This window comes from Arabidopsis thaliana, assembly GCF_000001735.4.
Source record: "Arabidopsis thaliana chromosome 1 sequence".
Lineage (NCBI taxonomy): Eukaryota > Viridiplantae > Streptophyta > Magnoliopsida > Brassicales > Brassicaceae > Arabidopsis > Arabidopsis thaliana.
The window spans coordinates 8,030,431-8,045,779 of NC_003070.9; the positions used below are offsets into that span (position 1 = coordinate 8,030,431).

Sequence of the window (15,349 nt, forward strand, 5' to 3'; positions counted from 1 at the left end):
AACAAAACATATAAATCGAGAATGCTCTTATTTCACCGTTAATTTTTGTATCTAGCCACATTCATCTTAAAACTTGTTTTGGTTTTATATGTACAATCAAATGTAAAGATATTTTGTAAGTATTTCGCATATACTTTTTTTGTGAAATAAGTTATCAAATCAGTTAATATGAACTGTTTAGATCGTTGTTTTTGTTTGTTAAAAAAATAATTGTGTTAAATCGTTACATAATCTTTTGTAGCTTATGAGGTATTTATTACCGAACAATGAAGTCGTAATATTGAAGCCTTGAAGGTAACAAAAAGTAAAATATACTCCAAATTTAAATTGAGTTACAAAAAGAAAAAGGAACTTCGTGGGTTTAGGTAAAATACAAACCAACCCAATGAGTTTAATTTCCTTTTCTTTTTTCTTTATGTAGGATTTGCACAACACTACTGTTTTATGAGAGAAAGAGAGCCAAACAACCACTGCTAAAATTCAATGAAATCCCATAGTAGCTTTGAAGGCAGGAGCATCCGGAGGCGGTGAAGGCAACACCGTCAACGCCAATACACCACTTACCGCTGCCGCAATCGCTCCTAACACAAATGCTGGAATGTTTCCACCACCGAATAGTTCGTCGAATGGTCCACCTCCCACAGATATTACCATCTATATTTAACCAAGAAACCAAATATATATATTAGTCATAATTTTTCCTAAATGAAAATAAGTAAAACTGATTTTAAACGGGTTTTTACCTGAGGGACGACAATGGCTAGATTCAGAACACCTAGGGAAAGTCCTGTGGAAGAAAAGATAAAAAGCTTTAGGAATCAAGATTACAAATTTTCGTAGGCTATAGAAATTGTAAATTTGGTATATCGCGTATATATGGTCACTCAAACGAATATATAAATATTGGTTACTTATAGAATCTTCTCAATAAGTTATTAAATTACGAATCTGCACGTATTAAATGCTTTTAGCTTTTTTAGGTCCCAACACTTTAAGAAGATTGTCGACTTTGATTATCCAAAACAAAAAGGGTAATTTTAGATTAAATAAAAAGCTCAAAAATAGAATATTTACCTTGGCCGGCACCGGAATTGGTTGAAAATATGGAAGCTAGTGCAAAAGGAATGCTAAACGTAATCTGCAGTTAATAAAAATGAAAAAAAATTCATCAAATTAGGTTATTGATTTACTTCTTTCCTTATTATAAACGACAAATCAGATATAGTACTAAAATAATTAGCCAATGGATAAACAAAAAAAAAAACAGAGAGAGAGATACTTACGGCTTGGGGGATACCGAGGATGGCGAAGAGAGTTAAAGCACCAGCTGTGACGTTACCAGGTGGACCTGTTTTAGCGCCGCCGTGATCTCGTCGGTGATTCTCAGCTTGTTTCGTAACCACAACCGTCATGGCCAAGCAAATGGCGAGGATGAAGTTAACAATACCCCAAAGCCTTTTAGCTCCTCCCAATTTCCGACCAATCCATTCAACACCAAGAGACATGAAACCAAGAACAATAGCGTTAAGCATAAGCCCCAAAGCACCAGCTCTGACTCCGTCGTTGTAAAGCTTCTTAGAGGCTGCGGTTGCGGTTGCGTCTGAGTTTCCTCCGTACACCTCACGGCCCATCCAATCAGTGTCGAAGAGAAGGAAAGGGAACCAAGCGATCCAGTTTAGTGCAGTGACTATAAGAAGCATCCACATGGGTCTTTTTAGTTCCTTGAAAGCTCCGAAGATTTCTCCGAAAAACGGAACGTTGGAGGCTTTTCCATCGGCTGTTGGCTCTGGCGTCCATGGCTTCTCCTTCACGTAACAGAGAGATACGAAAGTGACTATGAGGAGAAGCGTTATGGATAGGAAAAAACACGTTTTGAGGTTTGCGCAGTAGAGATCGCATGACTCAGTCATCGTGAAAGGCACAACTTTGTAGAGATTTCTGTAAGATCCCGCAGCGTAACCCAAAACGTTTCCAACCGCCATGAAAAACGAGAAAAACGCGTTTGCGGTTCGCGTTTTCTTAGCGTTCCCTGCTGATAAATCAGCCAAGAAAGCTCTGCAGGGTCCTTGTAAGGTGTTGTTAGCCACGTCAAGAATCCAAAACCCGAGAGCGAATATCGCTATGGCTCGCGTTTTCGGCGGTTTGTCAAGCTGATCGCCCATGCTGTGACCTATATCGGCAGCGTAACCGATAAGGAAAACAGCAACGGTGACTAAACCAGCTCCAGCGACGATGAAGGGACGACGACGGCCGAATCTTGAGGTGCAACGGTCACTGTGGTAACCGACGATAGGCTGAACAAGCATACCGGAGATTGGACCACAGAGCCAAATCAGAGAAGCCCATTTATGTGGGATTCCGAGTAGCTGCACGTAAGGAGTCAACAGAGATAACTGTAAAGCCCAACCGAACTGTACACCGGCGGCAATGGAAGACACCGATATGATCTTACGAAGCCGTTCCGGCTGATCTAACTCACCCGTCTGCGTTTCCAACGCAGACGCACCATTTGCAGCTTTCTCCATTGGATGGCTGACCATATTTGACAAACCAAGAAAGTAAGAAAAAAAAGAAATTTCTTTGAGAGGGTTTTTGGTGGTTGTTGCGGTGGTTGTAGTGGTGGAGGAAGAGGAAGAGTGGAGAGGTATTTATAGGAAGAGAAGGATAGGATTATCCGAAGAGGAGACAGTGAAGTTAAGAGAGCCTTGAGGCATAGAAAAGAGAAAACAGAGCTGTGTCTATAGCGTAGGGTATCTTCGTGACACGTGTCTGTCGTATATTATTTTTTTCTGTTTTGTATTTAATTATTTTCTTCTTTTTTAGCGTAATATATTATTTTCTGTTTTTGGAACTTAAATCTTTTAGATTTTACCTTCACACAAACTATCTTACTGATATGGACGTTCGATTCTCAAAGACACTTTATTTTATTTCCATCTTTTAGTTATATAATAGTAATGAAAATTAAATGAGAATATGTTAAAAAAAAACCATGAAGCGAGAAATTCGGATAGAGAAAAGTCAGAAACAATATGTAAGGGCATATACTATGTTGATAGATATATTCGGATTGATTTTTCTTGTGATTTTTATATTAGGTAAAGAGAAAGAATATAACTTTCGAATTTCGATCCGAGCGAGTGGCACTAGAATAATTTTCGGTGATAACATTTTTCTAATAAACTATTATTGTTTTATTTTCAGACGAAAGCGTAAAAATATCTATCACTTTTCTTATTTCAAAAGAATTTTTTTTGAAACACTCTTTTTAGATATTTAAATGTGTTAGTAAATTATTGGACAGTTTTATAACTGCATTTTCACCTCTCCCACTGTTTATTTGTACTGCGCGATACAATTGTTTAATACAAATGACAAATCACACTTATGAAATTGACAAAAAAAAAAAAAATCACACTTATGAAATATTGAAATGTATTAAATAATTTGAAAATATAAACATAAATGGTGTGCTATTTTGCATGCATATAATCACCTTTTTGAAAATAATTAATTTCTATGCTCTTAAACTATTTAAATGTGGTGTGAAGAGAATAAAGACAGAGAATAATAGTATCCTCAGGCAATCACATAAGCAAAGTAGTTACATAAAACATGTTTTGGGAAAATATTAAAAGAGGTTGTCTTAAATTATGAAGACAGTTTGACTTATCTTCTCTGATCCACATCTAAATGAAAATTAAACATACATATCTGGATGTTACGATCACAATTATCGATCTCTTCCGTTATCTCTGAAGTCTCGAACCTACATGCAATGTCATGGACTTGACACTTGTAATCAATAAATTATGTTAATTTAACCTTTTAAAACAGTAAAAGTATGTGTTTTTTTTGTTCTTTAATTTAACCAGACGAGTCAAAAGAAAGAATATTATAACATTAATAATTCAAATATCCCCCAAATAATTAACTATCTGGCTACATATATATACGGATATACATATGATTATATTCATATAATCACCATTTAAAAATTCCTTAAAAAAGAAACACTTGAGTTTTTCATGCATATATTTTTTACCAAAAAAAATGCCGATCAAGTATCTGAAATGTATAAATATAACTGTAAACTCATATATATATATAAGTTATAGAGCAAAGAAAAAACATATAAACTTTATGGATGAGACAACATAACACTGAAAACAGATAACTAATAATATAAAATACATAAAACCCTTTACTAACATCCGCAAAAAAAAAAAGCACCATTTACGAACAACCAATTAGTTTTAAGTTAGTTTAATTCCAAAGTAAATTTGGTTGATATCTGGAAAACTAGTTCGTTGAAACCTTGTGATCGGATTATAATTAGTGGGTAAAATCATTCCCATAGTCTTGTGTTGAAATTATATCTAGTTTGTCCACATTGTTATTTGTTTCTCCGTTTTCAAAGGATACTATATGTTTCCGAATTCTTATAGACAAAAAAACGGGAGTTCAAATGTCTGGCCACTAACAATGATCAATGACCAATCACATAAAAGGGGGAATACCAATTTACCGAAATCTGGTAAATGTCTCCCACAAAACAAAGTGGATTATGTATCATTGCAGTTCATATGCAAATGATTTCATGGTCCATTATAACAGTTAATAATAGAAAGTAACTTGGTGTGTGAAATTAATATGAAACCAGATTTTATTTATAAATGTAGGTTCATATGAGAAATTATAGTGGCCTTGAACTTTTATTTTTTGGTAAGTGATTGTAGTTTTATTAATTCCAAAACATTAGGGTCGGGGATGGGGACCCCAAAAGAAGGTTGTAGTTAGTTTGCGTTAAAAGATTTGTGCTTTGTTCCATCATTATGCACCCCTAGTTGATAATGACTCGGCAACATGTGTTTTGCCTCAATTTTCCTCTTTTTTCTTATTTTTAAATTTAGAATATTAGAAGGGTCAACATATAAATCACGAGACCATAATAATCTTTGTTTAATCGTTCGAATGAAATGAATAATAACTGAACAAAATAAATTTTTAAAAAAAATCTTAACTAATTAAGACGAATGGGATACTGCGAGCCCTGAGGTTGCTAGCTAGGAGTGACATGAATCCAACGCCGAAATTTTTGAGGTGCGTGGGATCATAATATAAAGGGTATCACCATATGGGTTGATAAACAAATTCGAAATCTGATTTCAGCAATACGATTATTAGGCGACAAGCAGTATGACGATGCCTATTTAAAACTGGATTCACTCCCATGACTAGTTAACCTCGACTCTTAGCTTGTTTAAACATTTTCTTTAAACATTTTCGAAAAATCATCAGAAATCTTTAGAGCTTACTTTTTCAAACATACGAAGCACAAATTATAAAAACGTATATTTGTTTTTTTAAATATAATTTAATATTACACTAAAAAAAAAAATATCGAATCCAAAAATAAAAAATGGCATTAGTTATATACTGAGTTCTAAATTTTAATGATCTAAGGCTTGGGTACTAGATTTGAAGTACCAAATACATAAATATCTTGAAAAAATATTCGGACATTTACAAACAAAGTCGTCCAATGGGCCAAGCGGATCAAGCAATAGTTTGCGGCCGTTAATATTAACATGTTATTTCGGCCCATTTTTAGTCCAACGGTTTAGTTATATCATAAAAACCATTATTTTTCGGATTTGAAATTTTAATCGATATGTATCTTGAAAAAGTTTCGAAACAGCCGTGTGTATTTTATTAAAAATTGTTGGCGATTTAGATTTATGAAATTTTCCTAATCAGTATCACAAACATGAATTACATGTTTCAGTCGTCCACTTTGAAAAAAAGAAAGAAAAAAGCTCTAAAAACACTCCAAAGTAGGGCAAAACGTAAAGTATAAATTGTACTCCAAAATATATCAGGATTTATTAACTTGAAAATAAATTTGACCGAAAGAAGAATAAAATAGTAGAAAAGGTTATAGAGAATTCATTTAATAATAACTCAGAGATTTCGAATGACGTGGTGTTAGCGGTTCTAGGGATTAACAATCTTGTGGCAAATAAATGTATGACAAAGTTGATTATTACTCTTTTTCTTTTTTGGGTTAAAATGGGAGGCTACTGTAACTATCCATTTTAACGATTTAACGGCTACTCTCTCTAAATAATTAGTACTGTAGTATATTTATTTATCTGTCTCAAGTGTTTATATAATAAGTTTATATTTGTGATGTCATTATAATATGTTTACATGCGTTAAAGTTAGATCGTTATAACTTCTCGGTTGACAATAAAGCTTCGTCGTTTAGCTAATACGAATTAATTCTTCTCTATATTTCAACTCTTGCATGGTTCGATACTCCCAATGCTGATTTTTTTTCTATATAAAAATCATAGTATTAATTAGAATGAATGCTTCAAGCTTTGGAAAAATATCCGACCATAATAAAGGGCTTGAATATGTGTTATTATATTTATTTTTAGCAAAATTAATAAAGAAATTTTGAGATGCTTTAAATTCGCAAGACGTGTTCATCGAGTTAAAAATATTTCTCTATTTTTTTGTTCTTTTAAAAAGTAAGTAACACCAAACTTATAATCATGACAAAAGGGAGATCACAGCTAAACTAAAAAAAAAGGATAACAAAAGCGAGACTAAACATAAACTTTGATAATAATTTTATTACAAAAATATATAAATAAAAAGGATCAGAATGGTCGGTAGAAAAAGAATTATTGACGAATAAATTTATTTTTGTTTGAAAAAAAAGAGATTGACACGTCGCCAATGGGAAGAGTGAAGTTTACGCGCACTCGGAGATAAACCAAACAGAGGAAAGCGGTTAGACTCCGTTAATGACTCATTTTGTCGGAAAAGAGAAGAGACTTGGTTGACTTTTGTTTGACAAACTGAAAGAGATTTTAACTGTTGTGTCCTAAGTAAACGACTAACGGACAAAGTCTCATTGTTCGTATATCAGTGATGAGTAATTAAGTTACGTTTTCCGTTTCGTTGATACGTGTAGGTTTTTATTTATTTATTTAAGAAGCCTGAATTTATCAAAATCGAGAGGTTTGTTGATTTTGGAGTTTATTTACACATGTTGTTGCATGTGAGATTACTTCGTTTACAATAATTAGCTCGGAAACATGTACAAATGTCGCATAACTTTTACTCGTTACTCTCCATGCATTTCAAACATGGACAAACACAAAAAAAAATTCCCAAAGTTTAACATTTTGAAATGGAATAGTTTTAGCAGTTTTTGTTAGAGCTTGGCAAAAAATTTCATTACAAAAAAAAGAAGTTGGCAAAATATATTGGATCCAAGATTCGAACTAGTATGGTCCGAGAAACATAAGGTTTTTGGATTCGGATCCGAATTTCTATATTTTAAATTTAAATCAAGATATATAGATCCGTTTCATATATGGTTTTTTCTAACAAAATGTGTTTATGATTTATAGTAAAGAATATTTCAAAACAGGGTCTATATAGATAGACATGTGTACGTCTAATGTGTATATATAGTCGCAAACTAATAACTATATATGGTTAAATCCATATTCATATCATCATAATTCATATGTTAAGATGGATAAAATTGACACGTAAATGTTATTTTTCTCGAATACGCAAGTCACCATTCATTCAACCATCCAAAAATATTAGGGACTATTCAACATTCGAATCTTTTATAAAGAAAAGGAAGTTAGGCGTTAAAATTTTGTCAAACTGAAAAGAAAAAAAAAAACCATAGGCTAGACTTTAACCACTGCTTGATACTACAACGTAGCTATTAATTTTCATAGAAAAATTGGTACCAACCAAATCTCTTTCAAATCATCAGCACAAAGATAATAAAATCTAGGCAAGTAAAGAATCTCCCCCTTTTTTTGGTGGTTGAGCAATTTCTAGATCCATCGAACCGTCACACAAGATAGTCGAATCAAGCATCTAAGTCGCTTTATTTTCCTCCCAAAATCCTTCACGGATTTTATACACCATGAGCATCTATAATTATAACTAAAATACCTTAAACACTATTGTAAAAAATTTGGACAAATTTTCTAAAATAAAAATGCTTACAAAACCAAATTCTCTTCTGAGGAATCCAAACAATAAGTTCTCTTTCTGCTTATGTCACGATGATTTTAATTCAGTTAGTAAGAAAAAAGTAAATATTGCTTTCTATAAAATAAATTAAAATTTTATTAACTAAAATGCATTATATATATATATATATATATAGGTCAGCTTGAAAGCTAGATTCAGTAATGTTATACACTAATAAACGAGTTAATAAAATTTATAAATTCAAACATCATTCCTTGACACGTTTTAATTACAACATTATTTTGCACTACATCCTATTTATTTGTTATTTTAACTAATAATGACAAACATATGTTGATATATCAATTTATGATGTTCAGATTACTTTCCACTTATAATTCTATATTCATTTTTAACTGTATGGATCAACCTCTTTATATCATGCAATTATGTAACCCAATAAATATAAAACTGAAGGAAATTTCAAATTAGATTATTTGGGTGGGTTGGATGAACTCATATAATTTTCACATTTCTGGATGATATAAGAGTAAGGTTATTTATTATGTGTTTATCTTATTTAATTTGTTTGTAAGGGTTTTCAACGTGACGTATTAATTTGATGAAATTGAGAATATGACATTACGACACCAAAACAAAACCCCAATAAGGGAAAAATAAAACAAATTATTTAAGGCTGTGTATCCTAACCAGTCCCCAGTATCCAAGGAGTCTTTTTCATTACATCAACCTGTTGGGCAACTTGGTCTTCTAGATGACAGAATCACACCATGCACAGCTCAAAAGAATAATATAAGAAAAAAGTAAATAAATATTAAAATTTCAAAGAATCTAATTGTAATAAATATCTAACTGAAGGAAAACAAATTAATTTATGATTTTTGGTCATCATTACTCTTGTTAATTATTATTTTGAATACAATTTAAAAAAACAAATCTCTCTAAAAATAATTAAATATCTATATACTAAAAGATTGGTTTTTCCTAGAGTAAAATGGATATTAAACTCCCACAAAATATCATACTATAACAACATTGCAGCCTAAAGATTAATAATTTATGTGTATTAAGACATAATGAAAAACAGCTAGTCCAATGAGAGAACGAGAGAAATGGGGCACAGAGAATAATTACGACCGTTACCAGTTTCAATCGAAAAAATGTAAATAACACAAATAAATAAATAACATAATGACTTTTTATAAATTTGGGGAATATATGGTTGGACACGTGTTACATAAACCATATTGAGTTGCTTCGCACCGAAAGATACAACTATGAGCTTTTGGGGTCGGCTTGGCTGTCTTTTGTCTGGTCCGAGTCCGAGAAGGCCACAACTCGTAGGGTCCAATCGAATTTACTAACAACTGCTCCTTAACTAATTCCGTGTTCCTTAAACTTCTTTTCATTACAATTAATTAACCTGTCACGCGGATCAAGCCGGTCATAGAAATCATGGATCGGACGTTGATTAATTTGCCATTACTTTGATGGATTACTTTACTATTCTTTACCGTTACACACCCTCTCTGGTTACACTGTTGCCGACACATCTTATAAAAAATGTCGTTATGTGATGGTCATGATGGTTTAATAATTACTTAGTAATTTTTCACTTGTTTGTTTGGTGAGTCAAACCGAAAGCAATGACGATCGAGGAAATTTCGTTACGTTTATGCTTACAAACTCAAATCCTGATGAGTGAATACGTGTCTGGGTCAATGACACATGAATAATGTTTGTCGGAGTAATTCACAAGAACTATGAGGAGGCTTTCCGGACAAATTCTTTGATGTATGCTTATTAGGTTCGTTCTCATAGGGTTTGACAAAAAATTAAATTCAAAAATTTAAAATTTGGAGTTTTAACTTATGTTTGTAATGTTGTTATATCACAAAATGATTCATTATACCTGACTTTATAAATCCATTGGAACTTAACAAATAATGGTCGAATATTACCAATATATACAAATAATACAATGACCAGAAAAGGTTATGGCATAAATGTTTGGTCCATTTTCTCTAGAAGTTCACAGATTTCGCATCCAAAAACTTGTATTAGGTTTTCTATAGTTTAAACTTTACACTATTTATCACTTCAATACACAATTGCGAAAGAGATTTCGCACATGATCGGTTGACACACTTTCTCAACGCCACGAGGCCATCCACATAAGGTCTTATATATATATATATATATTGTTATTTTTATCAAAAGGTGTAGTTTCAGATTGACACAAATATTTGACGATGATGGTGTGATCACCTACCCACACTTTTGTTTCCTCCTAAAAGATGACCACCCAACCCAATATTTTATGATTCAATCACAAGCCGACGTCAGTAAAGTAGACTAAGTAGTAAACTTGTAAATACAGTTAAGATGAGTTGATTGTCGTCAAGAAATACTTGTAAAGTGTTAATATTATTTCTTGACCAAAATATGAGCTAAAGTTTGAAAACCTGAACAATATGAAATTCGGAAAAACTCACCGAAATATAAAGATAAGTTATTACTGAATGCAGAAATACCTACTTTACATTCTAAAGTTACATTTTTTCACACTATACAAAATATAGATTTGAACCCGAATGACTATCGACAGATCGACAACACTAGCATAAACAACTAAACAAAAAGTTTTTTTTTTTTGGTTCTTAGAAAAATTAGATTTCAGTATTAAATCTGTACATTAGAAATAATTCCATAGTAGAATTTTTATAGTTTCTTAGATAAGTAGCAATTATTTCCTAGAATAGCTTATGTATTATAAGCTCTTTTGATTTTTTTTTTATTCAACTTAAATTTCATACCTTCTAGAATATCTTTTTTGAGTATTGTTTGGCATAAACAATATGGTACCAATTATTCCCGAATCCCGATCACAGAGAATATAAAAAGTATTCAAATTCAAGTTTGAAAGAGTATCATCACTGTCCGGTTCATTGGCCAAGTGGGATTGCGGTCTCCACCACTTTTGCTATAATATACGGTCCATGTTTAAACTGGTCGAGCCGGGTGTTATACCTAAACGGTAACGTTTAACTCAGCCACAATACAAACTCAATTAAGTACAAGAATCACAACCCTTCCACTTGTATATTTCTTTACTTATCAAGTAATCTTATTTTGATAAATAATTCATGGAATAAATATAATATAATTAAGGATGCACATATAATTACTGGCTTTTGGACGACGCTGGCAATGGCTAAAATATCTAGATAAGATTAGTTATATAAAAACGAAATTTCATCATGGGCATCAAATTTATATAGAATATAATGTCATACGTTAGAACAAAAAAGAGAGCCTTTTTCCACTATATTAACTAATTTCTTAAAATATTCAGCATCTTCAAATAGTTACTTCATCATTTTATATAGTATGGTAATTAATATTCCTAACCTAGAGAGAAATTGTTCTATATAAATACTATTTTAATCGAGTTTCAATTAAAAACAAGAGAACGCTACAACTAATCTAAAAACTAGAACTAAAAATATACAGTAACAACGCCAAATGGATAAAAAAATTATTTGAAGTTATCATGATATATTAAAAACCATTCATGATTATATATGATGGTTTACATTTTACATTCGAGACTTTGATCACGAGACAATGGATTGATGGATCGTCATAATTTATCGAAGTATCTTTTGTTACAAATAAAAACCATCGAAGCCGCATAAAATCATGTGGATCAATGCATCTTGCAATAGTTAAGTAACAAAAGTAAAACCTGAAACGTGTGTTAACCCATTTTGTTCTTTGAACAAAGAAACCCATTTTCATATTCTTAATTATAATCATCATTTCTATTGTATATTTTAATGAATTATTTAAGATAATTTCTATATAAGAATCATATGAATCTTAGTGCTCTTTTTACTAATCATATTGATCATATTCGCAAGGGTAAGTGGTGTACGAGTGACTGTGTGAAAAAGGGATAGCTAAGAAAAAGATGCACACACAAACACAACTTCACGACAAAAGATGCCGTGAAGAATTTGGCTCAAGGATTGCGAGAATAATCAACACTTGTTTGGTATAGTGCCTTACATGCATCTACATTTACAAATCACACACACACACCCTATAACAAGATCCATTTACATTGGATAAATATAATTTTATATAAATGCATCTCAAATTGATGAGAATCCAACAAATTTTAATTAAAAAGAATACCAAAATTTATCTAGTTTGACCCAAATTTAAGAAAAAATAACTAGATCAACACTCCAACATTATGGTTTACTTGAATGACACAAATTTTATGTTAAAAGACCAAATACTCATTTTATTTCCAGTTCTATTAAACTAAAACAATTAAATAGAAAACTATAAAAAAGAAAATACAAAACGAAAAAAATAAACGAAAAAAAATAAAACGAAATAAAAAATGCAAAAAAACCAAATTAACTTAATCACCAAACACACACAAAAATGAATCACTCTCTTAAAAAAGATAGAAATAAACCCGCCTACTTTTCACATAATATTTGTTTTTTTTCAGAAATATATTCCCCACATTTTTAATAAAAATTAAGGGTAATTTTAACTTTTTATTTCTAACATAGCAAAAAAGATATTATGGTCATTAAAATAACCCTATATTTAGGTCAAACTAGTTTTTTTTCTCTTAAAATTATGCTATCATCATAGTTTTGTTGTATGTGGTTTACTTATGTAATAAATCACATACATATAATACATATGCAAATATGTGATTAATAAAAAGGAAGATAACATTGGGCACAGATGAAATGGTCATTAATAGTCAAAGGTATGGGACAATGTTGATACATGGGAATGGTGTGTTTTGATTCGAACCAACCCCAACAAGCACAACAATGACAATTATAATTAGTATATAATAAAAAAGGTTTTGTAATAATGTCCTTTGTGGAATTCTAATTCCAATATTCTCATTTATTGGCCACATAAAAGAATAAATAAAAGAGAAAAATGCCCATCTCCCAAATTCCCGAATTCAATAACAACTACGATTGGTTCGATGATATGTATCGTGATAAGAATAAATTACGTTTCAGCATCCTTTCAGTATTACTGTTTCGTTCCATATTGTCATGATTTGATTTGTTAATGTAATTTTTTTCTTCGATTGATATATTCCTCGTTATGTTGCTCTTTTTTCGAAGTTAATACATTCTCACCTTCGAACACTAAGTTTTTTCTCGCTCTTTTTGTTTTAATTTTAGAAAATAGTTTTGTGATTTGATATCTATTATGAAGTTCGAATATATGCTTATATATACATCAATATAAGTTATGGTGTCCAGCTTTAAGTGAAGCATAATGTACTCTTGTGATGCCGTTTTGTTGATTAAGACAGTTGATTCTGATTTGGTACATGATATAGATCAAATTAAATTTCAAGTAACATCCCTAAATAAAAAGATCGTTGATATATCTCAAATTAACGTTAAGTTTACTCTCTCAAATAAAAGATCGTAGTTAGTATTTAAAGATCGAATTCCACTAAAATTTTGTTGTTCACACAATAAACTATTGATGTTTGATATTAAGCCAAATAAAATAGATAAAAAATTTAAGACAAGAAATCAGTTACATAAAGATGTAGATCAAATGATTAAGACGTCAGATATACAAATATTCTCAGGAAATAGATAAACTGTAGATCTACTTATATATGATTAGAGTTGTTAACACACCGTTCTATAACTCAAATCACTAATGTAAAGTTAACCAACGCTAGTCGCATCAACTAACTATGCCTAATAACTAAAGATCCTAATGCTAGTTGCAATAAAAAAAGCTCGATCTCCAGACAGCAGCCCAAAATCTTGATTACGTTCATGTGATTAATTTGAGAGAGTATGAGCACTTCGTTGATGAAGTGCTCTACTTGGCTACTGTCTCCTAGTCGAGCTTTTTTTATTGCAACTATGAAATTATCCGACAGTATCCCTTTGTACACTTTTCCCTGGCCTCCCTGGCCCAATATCCTGCTCTCATCATAACTATTAGTTGCTTCCTTCATGGCTTCCTCAGTAAATATTTTAACATCAACATTTGATGGCCCTGATCCTGAGAGTCGATGTATCAACATGCCACCGCCATTTTGCTCGAAGAATATTTGTCGGAGCTCAATGTCTTTACGGTGCTTAATTTTCTGTTTTATACAGCTAACGATAACAAGCAAGACGATCAAGACGCCGATGGTGGTTCTTGATCACAACATCATAGGTGATTAGAGTAAACTGATCAGGGAAACAATCAAGTCCAGAAACAGCGAATGAATCTTACCAAGAAGAATTATACCTCATCCAACGTCTAAAACATAAATAACCAAAGTAATTTCTCTCCGTAACATATCAACAAAGATTTTCTAAAGAAACAAATTAATTTTAAAACTAACTTAAATAAACAACACTTTCACTATTTAAATAGTTTATAATTCTAGTTCTAAAATACTTTACATTATTGTATTGTATACATATTCACAACTTTTATTCATATTCTTGTCTTATCATATAAAAGATGTTCGTAGAAAATTTCATAATTAAAAAAAAAACTAAAACAAAGTACACCCCACTCGAAGTTATACCTAATATAACATAAAATTAGAGAGAAAGAAAAATTAGTGGTTATATTTGATAGTAATGAATAAAATATAAGCAGTTTTGGTTTTTGTTATGCAATTATTATTTTTGAAGGAATAGTTTCTTATTCACAAATTCTTAGTTTGTTAATAAACTTTTCATCTTTAGTTACAAATATATTTTTTATAAACATATATTAAAATGTATAACAGTTTACAGTAGTATGCTGAATTAGTTATTTTTGTAGACGTTACTTTTGTAAGGTCGATTTTCTAACTTTTAATAAATTCGAGGATGGTATACAAAACTGAAATTTACGTACCTACACAAATGAGGATCGTCTGACTCTTTCTGATCTCGCAAGTCGCATCGATAGCTTTCGGGACTATTTTGGCAAGTTCCACCGTCGGTACAAATATTAGGACGTCCATTTGCAAGCTCCTTACACTCGTCAATATCTGGATGATCGATCATTAATGAGATGAATCAGATGATGATCTTAATATAGTATTGATGACTTGGAGTACGTACTGACCTTTACAGCCGTTTAGAACATAAGGGTTACCCGTGGAATGTGCTGATGATTTTATGATCATTGACCGACAATTCAGCAGTGGCAAGGATTATAGTAAAAGTCGTAAACTGTTTCCATTGCATTCTAAGAAATTGTTTCAACTATACGATACTACAATATGATAGTTGAGGTCATT

General features: G+C 31.5%; 2 protein-coding genes across 2 annotated transcripts; both read right to left on the reverse strand.

Annotated features, from left to right (window-relative positions):
* Positions 1-156: 156 nt before the first annotated feature.
* Positions 157-2,726, reverse strand: SUC2 (sucrose-proton symporter 2). Its single transcript, NM_102118.4, has 4 exons — positions 1,284-2,726; positions 1,075-1,138; positions 744-787; positions 157-654 (listed from the first exon to the last, which is right to left on the reverse strand). Exons 1-4 carry the CDS (start codon positions 2,538-2,540, stop codon positions 481-483), a joined length of 1,539 nt encoding a protein of 512 aa, NP_173685.1. The 5' UTR covers positions 2,541-2,726; the 3' UTR covers positions 157-480.
* An 11,075-nt stretch (positions 2,727-13,801) lies between these two features.
* AT1G22720 (Protein kinase superfamily protein) lies at positions 13,802-15,235 on the reverse strand (the record flags this gene model as incomplete). Its single annotated transcript, NM_102119.1, has 3 exons — positions 13,802-14,264; positions 14,962-15,097; positions 15,175-15,235. The coding sequence occupies 3 exons, from the start codon at positions 15,233-15,235 to the stop codon at positions 13,802-13,804; spliced, it is 660 nt and encodes a 219-aa protein (NP_173686.1).
* Positions 15,236-15,349: the final 114 nt, after the last annotated feature.

Coding starts and splice junctions, on each gene's coding strand:
- SUC2 (NM_102118.4), bottom strand. CDS start 2,540: ATGGTCAGCCATCCAATGGAGAAAGCTGCAAATGGTGCGTCTGCGTTG. Junction 1,139..1,283: donor TCCTCGGTATCCCCCAAGCC/GTAAGTATCTCT, acceptor TATTAACTGCAG/ATTACGTTTAGCATTCCTTT. Junction 788..1,074: donor CAATTCCGGTGCCGGCCAAG/GTAAATATTCTA, acceptor TTTCTTCCACAG/GACTTTCCCTAGGTGTTCTG.